Source organism: Equus asinus, chromosome 1 (genome assembly GCF_041296235.1).
Source record: "Equus asinus isolate D_3611 breed Donkey chromosome 1, EquAss-T2T_v2, whole genome shotgun sequence".
NCBI classification, from domain to species: domain Eukaryota; kingdom Metazoa; phylum Chordata; class Mammalia; order Perissodactyla; family Equidae; genus Equus; species Equus asinus.
This window is the reverse complement of record NC_091790.1, coordinates 31,665,382-31,689,246: the sequence shown is the minus strand read 5'-3', so window position 1 is coordinate 31,689,246 and position 23,865 is coordinate 31,665,382. Positions and strand designations below refer to the sequence as shown.

At 42.5% G+C, this 23,865-nt stretch overlaps 1 protein-coding gene across 1 annotated transcript in view; it reads left to right on the top strand.

Annotated features, from left to right (window-relative positions):
* Positions 1-23,865, top strand: part of SNX9 (sorting nexin 9) — a 104,037-nt gene that overhangs the window by 44,799 nt on the left and 35,373 nt on the right. Inside the window, exons 4-6 of the mRNA XM_044761557.2 lie at positions 1,085-1,210; positions 20,286-20,451; positions 22,113-22,263. Of these exons, the coding sequence (XP_044617492.2) occupies positions 1,085-1,210; positions 20,286-20,451; positions 22,113-22,263 (443 nt within the window). The remainder of the gene's footprint in view (positions 1-1,084; positions 1,211-20,285; positions 20,452-22,112; positions 22,264-23,865) is intronic.

Sequence of the window (23,865 nt, the reverse complement as noted above, 5' to 3'; positions counted from 1 at the left end):
TCCATTGTAAAAGTAATACATGCGAATTACATAAACAGAGGAGAATACATTGGAAGTAGAACTAAGAAAAAATATTACCTGTAGTCTCAAGCTCCAAAGAGTGACTCCAAATGTTTAGATTAAGTTCCTTCCAAGGATAGCAACTTTTACTTATTCTGAATAAAAGTATCTATTTTTCCTTTGCTCCTATTATATGATAGCTGCTGCCTCCCATACTGTGTATTGTAGAATTGATTCACAAAGTTTAAATAGTAGATTTTTCCTGCTCCCTGTGCTAATTTTAGGATGTCTCTCTCAATTCCTTCTTCTGGAACATAGACAGAAGGGTCTGGAATGAGCTGCTGTGAGCCATGCCCGGTTTAACTCTCTTATGATAGATGCCAAGGTTGGTGTGGCAACACCGGAGAGAGGGCTGCCCGGGGCACGCCCACTCAGCTGACAAACCCTCTTCTGAGTCAGCCTCCTGGCACCCCCTGCTGGTGGTCTGTAGGTCACTCAACACTGAGTACTGGGTACTTGGTGAGCTTGCCTCTCATCTTGGGTGACAGACAGTAAGGCTGCCTGGTGCCCTGTGAGCAATTGAGTGAGATGGAGAATGAAGGTCCCCTCCAGCAGAGAGGAATAATGCCCTGGAGGAGGTTTGCGTGGGTGCTGTCTGTCTGCTCTTCCTGATTGGGAGCTGAGGTGGGAGTTTTGAACCCTCTGGAGAATCTGATGAAATCTAGACCATTCTCTCAGAATATGTGCCCGTGCATGCACACCCAGCCTAATCCATACACGGGTCACAGGTCCCTGAACCCATTGTGCGTCTTCTGTTTGTGCTGTGTTTACCTCCGTACACTATGCGCTCAGGACAAGAAGGAGGAAAGTCTGAGGATTTACGTGGAAACTGGCATGAATTGCATTTTCTAGAACTCTGCATACTTACAGAAAGGAATAGTTAATACAGACATTCTCAGGCTTGCTTACCGTTTAAGAATATGAACCACTTTTCCATTATAGTAACAATTCTTGCTGCCCTTCAGGGACTTATCTCTGAAATAACAGATCTATGAAAATAATTGTGGTCCTTTCTAATATTCAGATCTTGCCCAATGATGGAAAAGATCAGTTTTCTTGTGGAAATTCAGTGGCCGACCAAGCCTTCCTCGATTCCCTCTCAGCGAGTACAGCTCAAGCCAATTCATCAGCTGCCAACAGTAGTAACCAGGTAAGTCTTGCGTCATCCTGCTGGATGCCCCGGCTTACTGAGCGCAGAGGGCATTTGTGAAAGCTTGTGATGTGTTAACGCGGTTGCTCTCTGCTGCAAGCATAAACAAAGTAGCTGTTAGATGTTTGTGTGGCGTTTTTGTTGGGTATTAACAAAGAACTCACCTGTTAAGCCTGCTGAAGACTGTTTTTAAAGTTGATTGTAAGAGCGAAGGCAGGGTGTTTATCGATCTGCTTTTAAAAGTTTGACATGATATGAACACAAACCCTGTAAATTGCAAATACTCTCTCAAGTGAGGGTGCGGAAAGAAAAGAAGGTTCCTATTGTTGGGACGGTCAGTGTCAAAGCTCTGGCTGGAACAGGAAATGATTTCTCCACCCTTGGCCTGTTGTTTCCATTCTCAGCTGGAGCCCCCACCTCTTGCAGGTGCAATGCATGTACAAGTGGCTGCAAATCTGGCGCACAGCACTTGGTACTATGGCTGTATTGCTTCTAGAAAACTTAGAATCATGGGGTGATTTGAGGAAAATACGCTGAAGTTTTCTTTAATTTTAATGAAAATTTGACTAGTTTGGTTATTGCTGGATGATTATCCAGAGTAACAGGCAAGAAAATTGAGAAGATGGATATCAAAATGTTATTGCTACCTACGTCTTTAGAAATGAATGGGCATTAGGGGATATTATTTCCTGATAATTTTTAACTACATAAAAAATTTTAAATTATATGAAGTCTAATAATCATATCACTTATAATTATTTGTTACAGAATGTCTGTATCTTAAGCTCCCAAGAGAGTTTATCAAAGTGGTATTACCATATATTAACCACAGATTTTATATAGTTTAAAATAGCTTTTTGTGGACATCCTGAACTGCAAATTAGTTTGGCCCAGATATTTCAGATTCAGAGGCAAGGTGATCCCCATACTTGAAAATTTCGTTGTTTTTTATTAAAGATTGGCACCTGAGGTAACATCTGTTGCCAAGCTCTTTCCCTTTTTTTCCCCTTCTTCTCCCCAAAGCCCCCCAGTACATAGTTGTACATTGTAGTTGTAGGTCCCTCTGGTTGTGCCATGTGGGACGCCGCCTCGGCATGGCCTGACGAGCGATGCCATGTTTGCACCCAGGATCTGAACAGGCAAAACTCTGGGCCACCGAAGCAGAGCGCGTGAACTTAACCACTCGGCCGCAGGGCCAGCCCCCATTTTCCTGTATTTTGTTACTCTGTAATACCCGAGAACGTTGGTCAGTTAAAGACTGCTGCTGACAAAATGTGAGGAAACCACGGTTAACCCTCACTTGCAGTTTTGCAGGGATTCCCAGCCTGAGCTGTTAACGTTGGGCCTGAAGCTTCCTCGCTGGGATGTTGAGCAGCGTCCCTGGCGTCTGCTCACTAGATGCAGCACTCCTTCCTCAGTGTAACAGCCAGAATGTCTCCAGATATTGCCACATGTCCCCTGCAGGCACAGGGCACCCAGCAGAGATTCACTGAGTTATGCAAAAACATCAGGGAAATGCGTTTGCATTAAGTAAAAGGCAACATTTTAATAAAAGGGAATTATAATGAGATGATCATAGAATAAGTGAAGGAAACAAAAGATGAAAATATCCATCTTATTTTTTTTCTCCCCAAAGCCACAGTGCATGGGTGTGTCTCCTAGTTGTAAGTCCTTCTAGTTCTTCTCTGTGGCCCGCCACCACACATGGCAACTGACAGATGAGTGGTGTGGTTCCATGACGGGGAAGTGAGCCGGGTCACCGCTGAAGCGGTGCGAGCACCAAGCTTTAACCACAAGGCCATCAGGGCTGGCTCAGGACTCATCTTACTTTAATTCAGGGACCTGCTTCAACCATTGTCTCAGGAGAGGCTGACGCACTTTAGCCGACGAACACAAATCCGAAATCAGGCTCAGATCTTGTTCTGTTGTGAAGTGAATTCCTCAGGATTTAAATGTGCTAAAGTACACTGATTAGTGTAAGTCTAAACTTTTTTTCTTTCAAGTTATTTGGAAGATAATATCAGCAACTTTTTTTTAAAGTTAGATTTTACTAATTCGATCTAATGTTAAATCTAATCAGATCCTTTGAAAGCAAAGAAAAGGTGAGCTGAAAATAGAAGTAACACAATACAGAAAGGATAACCATAATTGATGAATTTGAGCATTTGAATTTAATTTAAATCAGGTAAAAATATTTTTAACAGCCATTGGTGCTCTCAGTTATCTGGGATATGAGAACAATTTAAATAGGCCAAAATTGTGGTTTTATTTTACAAATGCCGTGAAAGATGTCATGAATAAGAAACCAGACAACCATTATTAATTGATAGCGTTTAAAATCTTTGCTATCAGGTTTCCCCGTTCTTTGATTTACTGAATGTCAGTCAGAAATTATTATTTTGGTTCCAGGGATATTCTCTTGGGATTTTCTAATTACTCCCGTGTTGTGCTCTCTCCCAGAGGACCATTTTGTTTTGAGGGCAGGCATGTCAGAGGAGCCGGCCTGTCTCTCCCCGTCGGGGCTTCCATCTCCTGTCACTCAGTACCCTGCAAACTTCCAAACCAGGATCCGTTTCCTCTTCTCAGCATCCCTAGTTTTAGGTTTGGCTTTCTTCCCACACATCCAGCTCCTGGTTATCCAATTTTCTGACTGTTGTATCTTTCTTTTAAGTCATGTCTTTTAAACAAGACCTCTCTAGGAGGTTGTCCAGCTGCAGATGTCCCTGAAGAACTCACTTTGAGCCTGCTGTTTTTCAATTTATCTGAGCCTTCCTTGCCTTTGTATTTTTAGTCTACACTGCATTTCAGTTCATAAATTTATGTCTTAATATGTAACACAGCACTTCCTTTTGTTTTTCTTGAAACTCCTAATTTCAGGTTGCGTGGGGTACCTCCTGGTTCTAGGTTCTTACTGAGCAATCACTGAGGCAAGGGGCCTACCTGGGGTCGAGGTAGGTAACGTGGACACATTCATTACGGGACCTTTTATGAGCTTTTCCTTCCTTTGACAGTAGATGAGGGAACCTTTGTAAAAACATAGTCCAGTCGCTTGGCTGTGGTATAGACTAGAATTGTAAATGTCAGAGGAATAGAATGCATTATTTTTGAAACGTTTTGGAACAATTTAATTTGGAAAATTATAAAACTTTTTTTTTAAGTACTTGGAGAGAATATAGACCTTATTTTTTACAGCCTAGGAATATGGAATGCCTTTCTAAGCATGACATAATGTCTAGCAGCCATTAAGGAAAGAATTGATACACTGAAGTCACAGTAATAGTCAACTAGGAAAAAGATTTCTAACATGCCACAGATATAGGCGAATTCTGTTAATATACAAAGAACTCTTGCAAATCTATAGGAAAAAGATGAACAACTCAGGAGAAGAAAATGCTCATTTTGAGATTCCTTTGTCAAATTAACAGAGAATTAAAATGTTTTAATACCAGTGTGAGGAGAGGCGTGGGCAAATAGGCGTTCTGGTACGAAGCTGGTGAAAGGATAAATTGATGAAGCTCTTTTGGAGGACAGGTTAATCATGGAGATTAATATTTAGATGCATGTACTCTCTGACTCAGCACTTCTGAGTTGATCCTGCAGATCTCCTCTCAGAACAGACATGGGGCAAGGGGTTTAGTGCAGCATTGTTCTGTCTGTCATGTAGGGGAGCTGGCCAGGTAGACTACAGGACAGCCACCCAGTGGGAAGTGGTGCTTCTTTTAGCTGTACAGATATGGATGTATTATTTTTTAAAGGCACCTCAGTATGGGCAATGTTACCTTTCTTGTGTTTACATATACACACACCACAGATGCAGTCATGTAGAAAATTCATTGAAGTATACCCAAGAACTGAATCAAAGTCTCCTTGTCGTCTTATTCTTTTTGTTTTTGTTTTTTTTTTTTTTGAGGAAGATTAGCCGTGAGCTAACTATTGCCAGTCCTCCTCTTTTTGCTGAGGAAGACTGGCCCTGAGCTAACATCTATGCCCATCTTCCTCTACTTTATATGTGGGACACGTACCATTTGCCAAGCGGTGCCATGTCCACACCCAGGATCCGAACCAGGGAACCCTGGGCCACGAAAACAGAACATGAGAACTTAACCGCTGCGCCACCGGGCTGACCCCCATGGTCTTCTTATTCTAATGGGGATTTTCAGTTGGATGAGCTACTGCAGTACCTTTGGAAGAGACTGATTTTTAGTGGTTGATATTAGTTTCATGATTAATTATTTACATGGTGTTTTCCAGTTTCGAGAGCACTTTGTATTCAGGGCTGTGCCGCTAGAATGAGTTAGCCGGCTGATGGAAATGAAGCTCAGAAGTCACTGAAAGACATGTCTTGTTAATAGTTGTCCTGGTCTTGTTTCTCACCCAGTTAATAGGGTTTAAATTATATCATTGCCTCGATTCTAAAAAGGTTCTCAGTATGGGTGTATAAAAACATCCTTCGATGACTTCCTCTTTCAAGTAGAAGGTAACGGGTGGGGCCAGCCCGGTGGCCGAGTGGTTAAGTTCACAAGCTCCGCTGCGGTGGCCCAGGGTTTCGCAGGTTGAGATCCTGGGCACAGACATGGCACCACTCATCAGGCCACTCTGAGGCGGTGTCCCACATGCCACTGCTGGAAGGACCCACAACTAAAAGTACACAACTATGTACCAGGGGGCTTTGGGAGAAATAGGAAAAATAAAATCTTAAAAAAAAAAAAAAGAAGTTAATGGGAAGTTTTTGTTTGTACTTTTTAAAGAAGAATAATGGAGATTCAACATTAATTAAAAGTTCTATAAAACTAGATGTTCTATCTGAAGATTTTTGACTTGAGAGATTCATATTCTGTCTTCTTCAAACACTGGAAGGATATACATACTTGAAATAAACCGATTCTCTTTTTGTAAAGTTCTTGTTGCTTTTTAGCACGCTGTATCCCAGTTCCCCTTGAGTGTCTGTTTTTCCGTTTCACGGTTTCTCATCCCATCCCTCCTCCTCCCCCCAGGCAGCTTGGTGCAGCAGGAAGCGTATGAGCTCTGGGGTTAGACCCCAGTTTGGCCGTCTGGCTCCTCTGCGTAAGAGTTGTGGCTTTGGTATAATACCCGCTCCCTGAATTGTTGGAGGATTCGGCCACCTGTGTAAAGAGGTGCTGGAAATGTGGGAGACATTTCATAAATATTTTCCTCCTTTTCTCTCTCCGTTCTCCATGGGATATTCTCAATCCACTTATCCTTTTTCGTTCCAGCCTCTCTCCCTCTTCTGCCCTCCTTAACTGTGTAGATGATTCCCTTATACGCGTCTCTCCAATGTTGAATTTTCTCTTCAGTTTGCCCACCTCCCAGCTTCTTGCTGATCGGCCCTATGTGCCTCCTCTGTATCTCAGACTCACCACGCGCAGAATCCCTGATTATTTCCCCACAGAGCTGGTTTCTCTTCCCAAGTTTCCCATTTGTGTTTCTCTGAAATGTTATTTATTTCTCTGCCCTCTTTTCTTTCCACTTTAGAACCCAGAGTGTCATCCTGAGCCATCGTTATGGACAGGAGTGTTGTGCATCCTTTAGATGTGTAAGGGCAGGAAAACCCTTGGTTTGAATCCCAGATCTCATACTTTCTGTGTGACTCAGGGGAAGCTACTTAGCTTCTGTGTGCCTCAGTTTCCTCATCTGTAAAACCTCATAGAATTGTTGGAAAGAGTAGGTGGGAAAATACTTCTAAACTGTTGAGAACACTTGGTACTTAGTAGGGGGTTAATGATTGTTCATTATAGTATGTTCTACTCTGCTGCCTCTAAAATAAGACATTAAGCATGGCAGTTCTTTGCTCAAGAAACTTTAGGAGTTCCCTGTTGCCTCCTGAAACAAGTAAGCATTTCTACCTGTCAAGAGAGAGCTATCTGAGGAGGTAGTCACTCTCCTATCAGTTAGAATTATGCACTCAGACACTGAATGATGCATGGTAGGGAAATTGTAGAAGAAACTCATGTGAATTTGAGGTGGGACTGGATACTTTTCCAGCCTCGATTGTATTTCTGTGATTCTGCAACATGGCACCATCCTTACCTTACCTCATATACCTAGGCTTCAGCCAAACTGGCTGTTCTCCAGTTTGCCCCATTCTGTCCCACTGCCTCCTTGTGTCTTTTGCTCTCTCTTCCAAGAATGACAGAATGACTCCTTCTGTCTCGCAAAAGTCTGCCCATCCCCCCACAGGGATGGTTCAACATCTGCAGATCAATCAGTGTGATGCACCACATGAACAAAATGAGGAACAAAGACCACATGATCATCTCAGCAGATGCAGAGAAAGCATTTGACAAGATCCAACATCCATTCATAATAAAAAAAACTCTCAATAAAATGGGTATAGAAGGAAAGTACCTCAACATAATAAAGGCCATGTATGACAAACCCACAGCCAACATCATACTCAATGGGCAAAAACTGAAAGCCATCCCTCTGAGAACAGGAACAAGACAAGGGTGCCCACTCTCACCACTTTTATTTAACATAGTACTAGAGGTTTTAGCCAGAGCAATTAGGCAGGAAAAAGAAATAAAAGGAATCCAAATAGGCAATGAAGAAGCGAACCTCTCTGTTTGCAAATGACATGATCTTATATATAGAAAACCCTAAAAAATCTGTCGGAAAACTATTAGAAATAATCAATAACTACAGCAAAATTGCAGAGTACAAAGTCAACTTAGAAAAATCGGTGGCATATCTATATACCAATAACAAACTAACAGAAAGAGAACTCAAGAATACAATCCCATTTACAATTGCAACAAAAAGAATGAAATACTTGGGAATGAATTTAACCAAGGAGGTGAAAGACCTATACAAGGAAAACTATAAGACATTACTGAAAGAAATTGATGATGACATAGAGAAGTGGAAAGATATTCCATGCACGTGGATTGGAAGAATACACATAGTTAAGATATCCATACTGCCTAAAGCAATGTACAGACTCAGTGCAATCCCTATCAGAATCTCAGTGACATTCTTCACAGAAATAGAGCAAAGAATCTTAAAATTCATAGGGGGCAACAAAAGACCTTGAATTGCTAAAGCAACACTGAGAAAAAAGAACAAAGCTGGAGGCATCACAATCCCTGACTTCAAAATATACTACAATGCTGTTGGAATCAAAACAGCATGGTACTGGCACACAGGCACACAGACCAACGGAACAGAATTGAAAGCCCAGAAATAAAACCACACATCTATGGACAGCTAATCTTCGACAAAGGAGCCAAGAACATACAATAGAGAAAAGAAAGTCTCTTCAGCAAATAGTGTTGGGAAAAGTGGACAGCCACATGTAAGAGAATGAAAGTAGACTATTCTTTTACACCATTCACAAAAATAAACTCAAAATGAATCAAAGACTTAAACTTGAGACCTGAAACCATAAGACTTCTAGAAGAAAATATAGACAGTGTACTCTTTGACATGAGTCTTAAAAGGATCTTTTCGGACACCATGTCTTCTCAGACAAGGGAAACAATAGAAAGAATAAACAATTGGGACTTCATCAGACTAAAGAGCTTCTACAAGGCAAGGGAAAAGAGGATTGAAACAAAAACACAACCCACCAACTGGGAAAAAAATATTTGCAAATCATATATCTGACAAGGGGTTAATCTTCATAATATATAAAGAACTTACACAACTGAACTACAAAAAAACAAACAACCCAATCAAAAAAGTGGGCAGAGGCTATGAACAGACATTTTCCAAAGAAGATATACAGCTGGCCAATAGGCACATGAAAAGATGCTCAACATCACTAATCATCAGGGAAATGTAAATCAAAACTACACTTAGAGATCACCTTCCACCCATGAGAATGGCTATAATCACCGAGACGAAAAATAGCAAATGTTGGAGAGGATGTGGAGAAAAGGGAACCCTCATACACTGCTGCTGGGAATGCAAACTGTTGCAGCCACTATGGAAAACAGTACAGATATTTCTCAAAAAATTAAAAATAGAAATACCGTATGACTCAGCTATCCCACTCCTGGGTATCTATCCAAAGAACATGAAATCAACAATCCAAAGAGACTTATGCACCCCTATGTTCATTGCAGCATTATTCACAATAGCCAAGATGTGGAAGCAACCCAAGTGCCCATTGACTGATGACTGGATAAAGAAGATACGCTATATATAGACAATGGAATACTATTCAGCCATAACAAAAGACAGAATTGTCCCATTGGCAACAACATGAATGGACCTTGAGGCTATGATGTTAAGCGAAATAAGCCAGACAGAGAAAGACAAACACTGTATGATTTCACTCATTTGTGGAAGATAAACTTATGGACGAAGACAACAGTTTAGTGGTTACCAGGGGTAAAGGGGTTGGAGAGCGGGCACATTTATATGGGGACTGACAAATGATAATGTACAACTGAAATCTCACAATGTTATAAACTATTATGACCTCAAAAAAAAAAAATCTGCCCTTCCCTGAAGTTCCATGTTCTTTATGAAGTCTTTTTTGATTTTTCCTTTCTCCCCTTCCCCCTTCTTGTAGCACCGTGTGCGATTCTTATCACAAATGATATTACTTACTTATAAACTTGGTGAGAAGCAGAGATTTTGTGTTATTTTTTTCTGTTCCCATAACCCATAAGAGGCCTTGCACCATAATAGAATGCTCTGCACATGTTTGAATAAGTTTTTTCCAGTCCTAAATACATCAAAAGGTCTCTTACAGTGTAAAATGTTATGAGCTTTACGGATTTCAGCCTGACTCCTGTCTGAAGGAGCTGTGTGTTCTCAGCATCGGCTGTAGGACTAGGAGTTGCCCCAGCCCATCCTCTACCATCTGCTGGGTTACCCAAACAAAAAGAGTTAAATTCTCTTACAGAAAATCCTCTGAGATTGTTCATTATTTTTTAACAGATTAGATATGAAACAAAAGCTTCAAGTTACGTGGGTATTTAGGAATATAACATCTTTTTATTATGCAGAGATTTGCAATGTAATGATACTTGTTAGGAAGGAATTTTTATTGGTTAAGGGATGAGGAAGACAATAGTAATTTTATGATGAAACTACGTTTTGCTTTCTCATTTCTCAAAAATAGTCCATCTTTAGTCCATTTAAAAATAAGTCAGCAAAAGAAACAAAAGTATTAGATTGGCTTATTATTTGATTGTCTCAAATGAGGTCCGTAATGCTCTAGACGTCTCAGGATTGCTTAATGGGAGATTGCCTCTTTAGGAGATTCTTATTGAAAAGATTTTCTCTGTCTCCCCATCCCCACTGCTAGCCCACAGGAATCCCTTTTACTTGGTTACACGGCTTTGTGAGGAACGCTGTCTACATGTGTTCAGAGGATGTGGTTAGAGACATTTGCCCTCGAAACTGCACCAGGCTGGCCATGCTAACTTCTTTGTGCTCACAGATCTTTGCCTTGTAAGAGACAGCTGTGTTCATCCAGGGACCCTTTCAAAAATGCGTGCTGGTGAAATTTATAGTTTAGGGTGGTTTTGTTGTTTGCTTTTCTCTAACTGGAAGCAAATGACAAAAGCAAAGGGTTTGTTTTGTTTTTTTTTACCTTGAAACTGCTGTGATGAAAGGCCAGTCAGCATTGTACGCACAGCCTATCATCAGAAGAGTGTTCATGAAAACCCATTTCTCAAGGACCTTCATTAACAGGTCTACCTGGGAGTAAACTATGTTTTTTACTTGTAGCATCATCCTATTTGGTACATGAAACTACCTATTTTAAGACTTTGTGCTAATAAGCAAATTCTCTAAGCTAATACAAATATTATCCATTTTTTAAGGCAAATTTTATGCTTTTAATTTTCTTTATTTAAAAAATAAATACCTGGAATTGACATCTGTGGGTTCAGAATGTGAATTAACAAAGGATTTGTTAAGTAAGTTAAACTCTTTTGAGTAATTTCTGGTCGATAGTGTTGACGTGACTGGCTAAAAATGGATTTAATCTGTTCTTGTGATCTAGCCTCATTTCAGAAAGAATGTACAAGTTTTATGTTTCTTTTAGTGGTTTTCTGAAGTCTGGAGAGGTTTGTCTGTAGAATTAGATGATGTCCTTGGAGCAAAAGATCTATAAAGAACAAATAGGAAATTTTACAAAGTCTTCTCTATTTTGAGCTAAAATGGTTAAGCTTTTTACATAATACCCTGTCTCGGCCCTTTTGATAAAAAGAGTTAAATCTTTGTCCGAAACTGATTGAACTATTTTTGGGTATAGGAATCACATTATTTGCTTTCTGTTCCCACTTCCTAACACAGCTGGCACACAGTTATTAAATGTTTGATGAGTGAGGAATGTCAGAGTAAAGACTTTGATATCTGCCGTGCAGATGAGTTGAAAAAGAAAAAGCATAGTAAACTCAGCCTTCACAAAACAAGTAACTTTCCATACATTTTTGTTGTATACCCCTGGACAAAGTCTTGCCCTGGAAGTTTCTAGTTACAAAATTCCATCCTTTTTCCTTTCCTTCCAAGCAGGAGACCATTTATTAGGGGGCAGTTGTGTTATGGGCCATGGCTGTGATAACCAAATGACAGCACGTGTGTGACTGAGGCACAGCAAGAATTTCCTTGTGTGAGATAAGCTGGACCCTCAGACGCTCCCGGGGCCTCTCCCCAAGATGGTAATATAACAGGCAGTGAGCCCGTGATTAGGGACTCCCCTTACCTGGTTGACTTACCAACTGAATGATCTCTGTTGACCTGGGTTGAATTTGGGGCATCCTCTGTAAGGAGCTGGGTGGGCCATTGGAGCTGTGACTACTTACCAGTTTCTTTTGAGCTTCTTCTATCTTCCGGTGAAGAAAATCAGCCCTGAGCTAGCTAACATCTGTTGCCAATCTTCCTCTTCCTCTTTTTTTTTTTCCCTCCCCAAAGCCCCAGTACATAGCTGTGTATCCTAGTTGCACGTCATTCTAGTTCTGCTATGTGGGTCGCCGCCACAGCATGGCTTGATGAGTGGTGTGTAGGTCCGTGCCCAGGATCTGAACCAGCGAACCCTGGGCCACGGAAGTGGAGTTCACCACTCGGCCACAGGGCTGGCCCTGAAGAACAGTTTCTGTTGGAGTTCAGTATACATGTCCAAGGTTCATATTACCAGTTTTCAAGTAAGAAGTTTTTTAAATGACTGCCTCAAATAGTGACAAATGAGTTTTCCTATCTTTCTTTCTTTTAGTATTATTATGTACTCCTGGATTTACATGGATTCAGTGTGTTTCAGTCCACTAGAGTGGCTTTTTTCTTTATGCTTAAATTTGTCACCCCTTGGAAGCCCATTCAAAGTGTTGCCTCTGTCTCATCGGTATTTGAAAGCTTCCTTCTCTTAAATATTGCTAATTCTATTATCGATGTCATTCCTGAGTCAGCTTGGATTGGCTGGTTTTTCTCTTGCTGTGGGTCATGTTTTCCTGCTGTTTTTCATGCCTGATGATTTTTTATTAGGTACCGGACATTGTGATTTTTACTTGATAGATGCTGGATATTTTCTCTTCCCATAATTGTTTCCTAGTCTTATTCTGGTGTCCAGTGAAGTTACTTAGAAACAGCTGAATCCCTTCAGGTCTTGAAAGCTTTTGAAAGTGGGGCTGGAGCAACCTTTAGTCCAGGGATGTTTTTGCCTCACCGTTGAGGCAAAACCCCTTTTAGTGCTTCACCCGATGCCCTAGGAACCCTGAGGTTTTCCCTTCTGGCTGCTGAGCACGGCCCAGTGGGAGGGATCGCTACTTCATCGTTTCCTCTGCTCGTTTGCCCACATGCATATGCGGTCGCTACTCAGCCTCAGCCCTGAGGCCCCCTCTGCAGATCTCTGGAGCTCTCTGTGCTGCTCTCTCCTCCCCAGTTCTCTGCTCCAGACACCCAGCTCTGTCTCCTCAATTCGCAGAGACCACTGGGCTTTGTGTGGGCCCCCATCCCTGATCTGTGGCCTGGCAAATCTCTCCAGGCAGGATCAGGTCCTTTATTGCCTGATGTCCAATGATTTGAAAACAGTTTCATATATTGGGTCTGGTTTTTTTAGTTTTAAGTGAAAGTGTACACTGGATCCCAGTTACTCCATCTTGATTATCTTCTTTGTGTATTAACTGATTTCTAAAACTGAGTTTATCTACATCTGTAGAATGGAAATAATACCACCACTTACTTCACAACAGAGTTGAACCTGGAAAGCGCATTTTCGTAACGCTATGTAAATGTTAATGGTAATGATTTCCCTACTAGACAGTTGCGGAGCTGGGATTGAAGCCTGGAAATTGGACTGCAAAGTTGTTCTCCTGGCAAGGCTGCCACTTTGGCCATTGGTGTCTTCATGGGAGTGTATCAGTTATCTGTTCTCACAGCGATGCTGCGCTGTGAGCCAGACACCCTCAGGAGCGCACATCCGAAGCCCTTGCTCCTGAGAGCCTGGCCTGGCCTGGCCACTTTGTGCCCACAGCTGGGCTCGGTGGGGCTCATCGTGGTGCTGTGGTTGCTTCACGTCGACCAGGTGGCTTTGCTCATCTCGGCTGGGCTCTCTCTCATGTCTGGTGACTTTGAAAGCAGAAGGTTCAACAGCTGAGCGTTTTTTAAGCTTGGCTGTGTTTTTCCTGTGGAGCTTCTTTCATCGGCTGTATGACTTGCATGGTATTTCTTCTGTTCCTTCTGTGGTGCTTATAGTGATTGTTAGTGCTTCAGTGACACTGTGTTGTGACAGCAGCAGTCTTTAGAATATGTACTAATCCGTTGGAAATGACCCACTGCTACACGATGGGAGCTCTGCTTTTGACGTGTAACGTTTTGAATGAGTGGCATGCTAGAATTTTCTGGTGAACTTAGACCTGCCATAAATTTACATTTTTAGTTAAAAACTTTGGTATACCCTTTCTTTTTTTTTCTTGCCCATTTACTGAGCACCCTTTTTATTTTAAGGCGGATATTTTGGCTCAGATTGGTTGTGTCGAAAGTCTCAGCCACTCGGCACCTTCTTCATCTTCTCCTCCCATAAATAAGGTAAAATTCAAAGTTGAAGGCAAGAGGAAATAAACATTTAAAACCCCTAAAAGCAATCCTTTTTTCCAAGAGAGGAGCCTTTGTCAGGTAAAGATCTTATCAAAGCTATTCATGGGGCTCAGGAACCTGGGAATTGAGTGTTGTGGGATCAGGAACTGAAGGGTCATCGCCATTTACACCTTGGAGACCTTTCCGCTGAGACCTGATTGATGAATTTATTCACTGGCAGTGAGGTCTAATGAAGGGTTTTAAATTTCATGTGGTTGATGGTTGGTCAGGAAGGGTTTGGTACCACAAAGGGAGGGAGAAGAGGACAAAGACATTGCTCAGCAGAGAGAAGAGAGGAGGGAGCTGGACGAAAAGTAGAGGAGAAGCGCCTCAGAGTTGAAACTGAGTGGGGGAGCAGAATGGATTATTGTGTGACCGCGGGTCTGAGGGACCAAAGGGGTTATTGGGATTGAGAGCACAGAAGTCGGAGGCCAAAGGATCATTAAACCAGATTGTTGTAGCCTGTGTGTGACAGTAGGGGGTAGGCTTTGAAGAAAGCAAGATCTCAGCGTCTGGCCCACAGAAAATGTTTGCCCAGAGCCCCAAGAATTAGGAGTTGCTGTTGAACTTTATGGTGAACCATTTCTGTCTTCTTCCTCTTTCCTTTATGTATCTGAAGGAAACAGGTCTTTGGCTAGAATAGACGATATCTTAAGTGCCTGTTATCACCTCTTCAATTAAGTTTCTCTATTAATGTGATCTGGCCTTGAAACCATTTGGAAATAGAACTGTCTGATCTTTTCTTGTATAGCATAATCTAGTGAGTGGGGCCCAGCCTGGTGGTGCAGCAGTTAAGTACGCATATTCCGCTTCGGTGGCCCGGGGTTCGCCGGTTCAGATCCCAGGTGCGGACATGGCACCACTTGGCAAGCCATGCTGTGGCAGGCATCCCACATATAAAGTGGAGGAAGATGGGCACGGATGTTAGCTCAGGGCCAGTCTTCCTCAGCAAAAAGAGGAGGATTGGCGGCAGATGTTAGCTCAGGGCTCATCTTCCTCAAAGATAAAAAAATTTAAAGAAAGAAAAAAAACAAAACAAACTAGCAAGTGTAGTACTCAAATGGGGATTTACTCAAAGAACTGCCAGTCTCCATTCTTTTCCTTCTGTATTCTAGATGAGCGCCTGTCTGATAAGGTCACCTCTCCTGAATGCCCCCGTGCCGTGCACCACATGTTAAATGCTTTATAAGCATTATGTCATTTAATCCTTACAGAGCCCCTGTGGGGAAGCTACTGTTAGTATACCCATTTTGTAAGTGGCAATTAAGAGAGATGAAGTCAGTCGCACAAGGTCACTTGGCAGTAGCCCAGATCCACTGGCTGTAGAGCCCGAGTTCTTCCCCGCTGTAGCCCCGTAAGATGCGCTTGAGGCAAATTCCTGCTGGTTCAGAAAGGGATGTGAAATTTACCCAGTGGACCAGTGTGCCTACCCTTGTTCCTTTTATGTGTTTATACCCCGTATTATATGTTTGTAAAATGCACAGCTTTCCTACAGTTACCATCTCAGGAGTGCCCAGCACTACCCACCCTCATGGCCATCCTGACCCCACTGCGGTTTTTCTGGCTCTGCAGTCAGGCACAAGCCAGTCTGCTTTCCAAAGAAACTTACCTTAGGCTATAAATCTTTTCAGTTGATGTATTTAAATAAGTCTTATGATATAAAGCTAAGGTAAGTGTATTTCTCTGTTTGTCTTATGAGGATAGGATAGCTTGTAAATTCAGAGTGCTAAATCAGCAAGTGTATTTCGTATTATTGCTCCTGGCCTTAAGGAGCATTTAATTCAGTAGGAGTGGGGGTAGGGAGAGTGTTGGATATAATCAGCCAGTTCTAGTGCAAGGTGGATTAAAACGTGTTTGTAACAGAGATACAGATAACCATCCTTTGGGGGCATACTCATTTAGCACATCCTGAATTTACTAAGCCATTACTGTGTGCCAGGCCCCTGTTCACAGGCAGGCGGAAATCACTGGTGACCTGATGGACACAGTCCTTCTCTGTGTCCCCTGCAGGCATCCTAATGGAGTTCAGAACCCAGGATGATTGTATATACAGTTTGTGTTTCTTGGATTTTTTTCACTATTTGTTAAAACTTCAAGCATAGAAAAGTTAAACAAATTTCATAGTGAATAATCGTACGCCCCCCTTCTGGATTTGACCACTAACATCTTACTGTTCTTGCTTTATCACACGTCTGTCTGTCTGTCTGTCTGTGTCTTCCAGCTTCTTTACAGTGGCCTGATACAGTTTTTATGTAACTTAGAAGGCGTTGTTGCTCTAAGAGTATGGTGGTGTCATGTGCTAAAAATTGCTTGTTCTCTGATTGGCCACAGCAGGTTATTTTCCCAAAAAAGACTCAAGTCAGTATACATAAGGAAAATCTAATTTCCCTCTTCGTGAACTAATGATAATCTTATAAAGTTTAGATGTCTGATAAAGAATAATATGTATTTCACACAAATACCCAAGAACATCATATTTAAACACTAAAGTAAAAAAAAATGTTTGAGTCCTTACGACTTTATGTAAGGCATTTTGAGAATCTTTTTGGGGGAAATGTTTTTTAAATAAGGCAGGCCTTGTGCTCTGGACTTCCTAATGGGAGTGACCAGCTGATATGCAAATACCTCTAACAGAAGACAGACCTTGGGAGAGTGTGGGAGGCCTGAGTGAATGGCAGCAAGCCGGCCCTGAGGCCAGAGCCCTGAGCGGGAAGGGCTGTGACAGAATTTAGGAAGATTAGGAGGAAGGCTTTGCGCGCGCTAGAGAGCACAGTGTGAGCAAAGGCAAGGTTGTAGGAAAGTCTGGGAAGCTGAGGGTTGAAGCACAGAGTGAGGTTCAAGCGAGTCATGAGAATGGGGTGTCATGGAAGGCGAAGTTAGGATCTGGACCGATGGACTAAGAAGCTAGGAATTTATTCCGTGGGCAGCGGGATCTAATGAGGGGTTTTTAATTACGCGTGCTTGGTAAAGGCAGGAGGGGTTCTATACCACGATGGGAGGGAAAAGAAGATGAAGACATTGCTCAGTAGAAAGGAGAAACGAGGGAAAACTGGAAGAAAAGTATCAAAGAGGCCCCTCAGAGCTTGAAACCTTAGCGGAGGACCAGAATGGATTACTGTGTGAGCACACTGTGCAGTTGAGGAACAGAAGGGTTATTGGGGGTGAAAGCAAAGAAGTCGGAGGCCAAAGTGTGGGAAGAGTGGGTTCAGAGAGACAGAATGTGGCAGATTGTGCGAGCTGATTATTAGTCATTGATGTCGGAGGTCAGGAAAAGGTCATCTGAGAGAGAGAGAGAGTAAAAAGTCAGTGATAGAAGCTGGAGAGGAAATTTCCAGTTGGTCAGGTTTTGAAAGATTTATCAGCAGGAGTCAGGTTGAAACAAGATGGAATGTTCCAGGGAAAAAAAAGACCCAGAGAGAGAAGCAAACAGTTACTGGATTTACCTACCAGGATTATATAGCCTAGGTAGAGAGCTAAGATCATATACATAACCAAATAATACAGCTGTTACTACAAGCAATTTAGAAACAAAGTCGTTTTTAAAAGAACTTCCCTGTTACGTGCTTCTCTCCTAGTAGGTTTTAACTTTTTTAGGATACTTGCTATGAATAGTTCACATGCAGGTTTGTCCTCAGTACTAAATTTTCATCTTTCTTTGACAGCTTGCTGACACTTATTAGAGTCTTGCTGTTATAGCAGTGCTGAACTTTCACTCTTCTGTTCTAGTTCTTTCTCAGTCGACTTCATTTAGCTTCTGTTATAGTCTTTCTGAATTGAGTCAGGCTGCCTGGGTTGGAATTCCCGCCTGGGGTTACCCAGCTAGAACAAGGTGGAGCCAGGAGTGCAAGCAGGCAGCCTGCCCTCCTTGGCGCCTTCCACTAACTGCTTCCTGGAGGCCAGGCCCAGCCCTTCGCTGCAGGTCCTGCTCAGTCAGCACTTCCGGAAATCATGCTAGACAAATGGATGTCTGTTCTTATCATCTTACTAGCCAAAATTTTTGTGCTTTTTGAAGTTTTTATTCTTAAAACAAAACCTTGTCGTTTAGAGTTTGGAGGGCGCAGAGTATATGTTGCTGAATAAGACTCCCTCCCTTAAAGAAAGCTGTGGAAGGAAGCGATTCTCTTGCATGGGGTGTGGTTGTCAGGCCCTCGGTGTGACCGCCTTCATTTCTGGTATCCACAAGAGTGGCTGGACAGTCTCACTTTGTAAGCCATGTGTTTGAGAAATTCAGTCATGTGGGTGACATGTCTTTCTGATGTTAATACTTAGAGCAAAATCACTAGTAACTTCATTTTTTTCTTGAAGGTATAAGAGATGCTAGAATGAAGACATGCTTCTGCGTGTAGAACATATACTCTGTTCTTTGATGCTTCTGGTGTGTGGCTGGAGGGCAGTTGTCCACCCCATCTGTCAGTTAAGAGTTAAAAAGACCAACCACTATAGCATTCTAAAACAGTGAAGAGGTATATTAGACAGTTGGGGTAATTTTCTTGCAAATCTCTCTCGCTTTTTTTTTTTTTTTAAATAAATACCAATTTTGTTTTTTTAATGTAAGGAAGAAGACTCAAGTATAGAGGAAAATTTGCTATTCCGTGTTCTTGGATAAACAGATTCAATATTGAAATTATTTTCTTTTAAAAAGGCACCGTTTATTTTCCCTGAATTTATATGTGAATTTAAGGTGACTCAAATGAAAATCAGCACTTTTTTTAAACTTAGCATTCTAATGCTAAAGCTCAGATTGTTTTAGTTTTAAAATGTTAAGCTCATGCTACAGTTCGTGAGTGAAAATAAGCAGATGAAAGATGGCATGCTAAAGTACTGATGGTCTTCTGTCTCGTGGGCTCCAGCGTAGCTTGGTACTAGTACAGATAGATGGCTAAGATACGACAGAGGGTCCAGAAATAGGCCAAGTCCAGGATGTGATCCAAGTGACTTTTCAGGGCCCAGCCCCGTGGCCGAGTGGTTAAGTTCGCACGCTCCGCTGCGGCAGCCCAGGGTTTCACTGGTTCGGATCCCGGGTATGGACATGGCACCACTCATCAGGCCATACTGGGGCAGCGTCCCACATGCCACAACTAGAAGGACCTGCAACTAGAATATGCAACTATGTACAGGGAGGATTTGGGGAGAAAAAGCAAAAAAAAAAAAAAAAGATTGGCAACACTTGTTAGCTCAGGTGCCAACCTTTAAAAAAAATAAGTGACATTTCAAATCAGTGGGGAAATTGGTGTGGGGGAATTGGTGTTGGGGAACAGACTGACCACAGCAAGAAATTAAGCTGGATTCCTGTATTTTTTCTTATACTGATGTAAATTTGAGACAAATTAAAGATTGAAAATTTTAAAAATCAAGGAAATGAGAAACTGTGGTTGCCTCGGGTGGGGGGCAGTGATGGGAAATGGCTACAGGTCCTCTTACTGCACTGCTCCTTGAAATTGGGCGCTCTGATTGCCCATTCCAAAATTTTATTTATAATATTAGTAGTTAAACTATGAAATTACTCAAAGGAATAATGAGAGAAAAATATTTTAAAAATAATTTTGGAGTGTGGCAGTCCCCTTTTGTGCAAGACAGAACCCCTCTGGCCTGTCAGTGGTGTGCAGGGCTGTGCACCACAGCGGTGTTTCCAGGAGCGAGATACTGGAAGTGAGATGAATGAGCATGAGCGAGTGCCAGTTGAAGTGTCGCAAGTCAGTGTGGTGGAGCTCTGGAGCCGTGTGGAGAACGATGCCATCCCCGTGTGCTGTTGCACCTTGGACAGTGTTTCAGGCTATTAAGTGGGGAAAAAGCCAAAAGTGCAGAGCAGAAAGTCTAATTTGGGCTCTCTTGTATGTTTAAAAACAAATGCTTTTTATGCTTTCCTACATGTTTAAAAAATTTGTTATTTAAATTTAAGATTGTTTTAAATTTCTATCAGTTTTTTTCAGCACCCTCGTTGTATTCAACTGTTAGGTGATTCCTCCTGAATTGAGTAGTGCTTTCTAGAAGTCACAAATACTCTTTTTACTTTTTTTACCCCTCACAACAGGTCAGCAGTGGCAATGACCCCTGGTCAGCCTGGAATGCTTCCAAATCTGGAAACTGGAACAGCACGGATGGCTGGGGAGCCAAGCCAGAGGGGGCTGCAGCCCAGAAAAGCACTTCCAATAACTGGGACAGTGCCTTTGGTCATCCCCAGGCCTACCAAGGACCAGGTGAGGAAGAGGAGCCCACGCTTAAAGCCAGGAGGGCATCCGAGTTAAAAATAGATTTTAATCAAAGAGGCTGTTCTCAGGTGCTCTCATTCATTAACAGCGAACCTGTTTTTCTGGATCCAAATATAGGTGGTCGTTAATTATGATCTCTAGTCCAGTCTCAGTTATGTGTCAAGGAGTCACAAATACAAACACTCGGCAGGGGCCAGGTTCATAAAGTGAAAGAACAAAGCGGCCCTGAGGCTGCGGAAGACAGAAGAAGGCAGCCCTGCTCTGGCCAGCGGATTGAGACCATTGCAGGAGAACTGAGCCCGTGTTCCTGCTTCCACAGCTCCAGAGAGAGCCTGGAAAGCTCGATTTTTATGTCATCTTCCCCCTTTAAAGATCTTGGCAACTAACGCACATTTATTTTTTAATCTTGGGCCAAAACAATGTGTATACAGATCGAATATGGTTTATCACTTGCCAGTTTATGACCTCCGACCCTCCTGATCTGCCTGTTTGACTGCCAGGCTATGAGTGGAAGTACTGAGGCAGAAGAGGAGTTTATTGAAGGGGAAACAATTCAGGAATTAAGAAAGGGTATTTATGTCTGTTCTGAAATTAAATGAGAAGAGATCTGCACATTATTTTTTTGTGTGTTCCCTGTATGAGCACCATAATGGGCACGGGTATGGGTTCCAAGTTCCTGCTCTAGACAGGAGCTGGCCTGTCACAGGACCAGGAGTCATGGACTGGGTAGAAATGTTGGGACCAGACTGCTGACCTCTAGTTCCGTGGTAACTTGGCATGACCCCGGGAGACTTAGCCTGGATCCTTCTGATACTTTCCATTCTTTTCTTTTTTGTTTTGGCATTTGTCTCAGCCTCTCGTGGTGGCACTCTTAGGGCGGAGGTCCCAGGACTATGGACTGTTTCCTGCCTAATAGTGAAAGGACACCTCAGGCCGTGAGAGGCAGGAGACAGGGGCACAGACAGTGGGAAGAGGAAGGAAGGGAGGACACTGGCAGCATCTTATCTGACCCAGGGATTATTGTTCGAATATTAGGCTACAGATGCTGGTTAATTACTCCTTGTCTCTCTCTTCTCTCTCTCCCTTCTCCACCCTCATCCGGTTCCTTGCCGTCTTTCCCCTCACTGCCCTTCTCCCACCTTTAGTATTATTAGTGTTAAACAATTCCTTTTCAGAGCTCTGTCATCCCATTTGTCCTCCTCAATCTTCTTGGTGTAAAGGGCGCTTTACCTGTTTATTGGCGAGTTTCTAAAGCTGGGTTCAGTAGTGCATAGGCCTGTGGAGGGCCTTCCCTTGTGTACCACATGGCGTTTTCACAGTCTGCATTTATCTACAGTTCCTGGGGCTGACAGCCCTGTTTAAGTTGCTTCTAACTTGTCTTTGGCACTAAAGGGCAGACTCTACAGTTCAAGCCTTAAAACTAGGTAGCTGCAGAGGCTGTACCCTTCACATCTGCAGTACTCCTGTACCGCACCTGTTTCTTCTTTTTTTTAATTGGTTAGCCCAATTGGCAGTTAGTAGAAAATAAAGTCGCCCTTTTCTCTTTTTCTTTTTTGATTGTTTGGCCTAGTTGGTAGTTAATATCAGAAAATTGTCGTTCCACTTTTATTTTGTTTTCCTTTATTGACGATCTTCTATGCCACCTCCAGCAGCTGGTGATGACGACGACTGGGATGAAGACTGGGACGACCCTAAGTCGTCGTCTCCCTACTTCAAGGATTCGGAGTCGGCGGAAGCAGGGGGCGCTCACCGGGGGGGCAGCCGTCCTGGCGCCTCTTCTATGAAGCTGCCACTTAACAAGTAGGTTTAACGGAATCGGGGAACATGGAGTCTGTGTGGAAACAGAAGAGAGCCAAAGAGACTTTCTCTCCTTCCAGTGATCTGTAAAGTTTTGGGTGTGAATTTGGTCATTTTTATTTGCATCTTAGCTTGGAAGCTTATTAAAAAAATTTTTTTTTTTTCATTTTAAAGTGAAATATCTGTTCTATTTAATGATCTGCCGAATACTGTTTTTATCTCTATCAAATCAATAATGTATTAAGATTTTATTGCTGATGTTGCAGGAAAGCTAAAAATAACAATATTAATAATAACTCTTTTAAAAATGTTTTGCTATTTATTCATGTCAATGAATAAGAGGCGTAAACTGCAAAGAGGCAAAAAGTTTACTTGAGGTCTCAAGAATTGCAATTCGGGAGACAGATATGAGTAGAAACTCAGATGCGCTCTGAGGAAGACGCTAGAGGCAGGGTTTGTGAAGGCAGGGGACACAGGCCTACAGAGGTTGACACTGAACAGCTCATGGTTGGTTCTGGCATGGGGTGAGCTGACTCAGCAGCACGCAGTTGGTCCTTGGGTCGTATCTAGGCAAGTTGGCCGTTCTTGGAATGAGGAAGTGCTTCAAGACGTGATGTCTGGCAGCAGGTAAAGGTCAAAAGTTCAGTTAACATCTGGCCACGGTGGATGTGGTGTGCGTGCATAAGCCTCACTTCCTTAATGGCCTCCCAGCTCCATTTTAGAAGCCTTGACATATGTTACTCCATTTTGTTATCGTCATCCACGTTGATCACTTACCACGTGCCACACGTCGTGCACAGCAGTTTCTGTGCATTCTCATGTGTCCCTCATGGCCCTTTGTGGTGCATATAATCTCTGTTTCACTGTGGCGGAAACTAAGCCCAGGGGCTAAGTAACTGCCCAAGCGCACCCGGGTGGAAAGTGACTAGTGTGGATTCCAGTCCAGTCCCTCAGTGTCCTGAGCGCATACCTGCTCTCAGCCACTCTCCCTAACATGTTTAAGACTTGGTTTTCATGTAGATTTCTCTCAGATTAAAAAAAATGTTTGAACAGTACCTGTAGCTAGGCTGCTTACCGGGAAGGTGTGGGCAAAGGGGCGAGTGTGGACAGAGCCGTGACAGATCCTGCAGAGAGTTCTGGCTCAGTCTGCAGGCCCCCTCAGTGTCCTTGAAGGAGATAGAATTTATGACTTCGTAAGAATCTTCAGATACTCTTCTTACAGCAATCAGGTTTAAAATCGTTTTTCTAAAATGAGTAACACTTTTTCTCAGTGTTCCAAGTCCATGATTCAAAGCAGATATCAAAGAATGTTAATCTGTGTCTGGAAAAATTGTAAACAGTGTTTGATAGAGAGCTGGATATCAGGATCCAGATCCAGATCTGCATATACATGAGTTTAATGAGCCCTGCAAGTCGGTGTATCTGAATAGCATCAGGTGATTAAATGAGTTATCTTTTAGCTACACACTTTTCCTACCCTTCTTTTCAGTTTCTTCCGTTTGTATTTTCATGTTCAGTTGCATATGTAATAGAGTTAGTCGTTCGTTGTTGACTGTGGCCTATTTCTTAGATCAGATTTGAAGTTCTCAGTGTATGATGATGTGC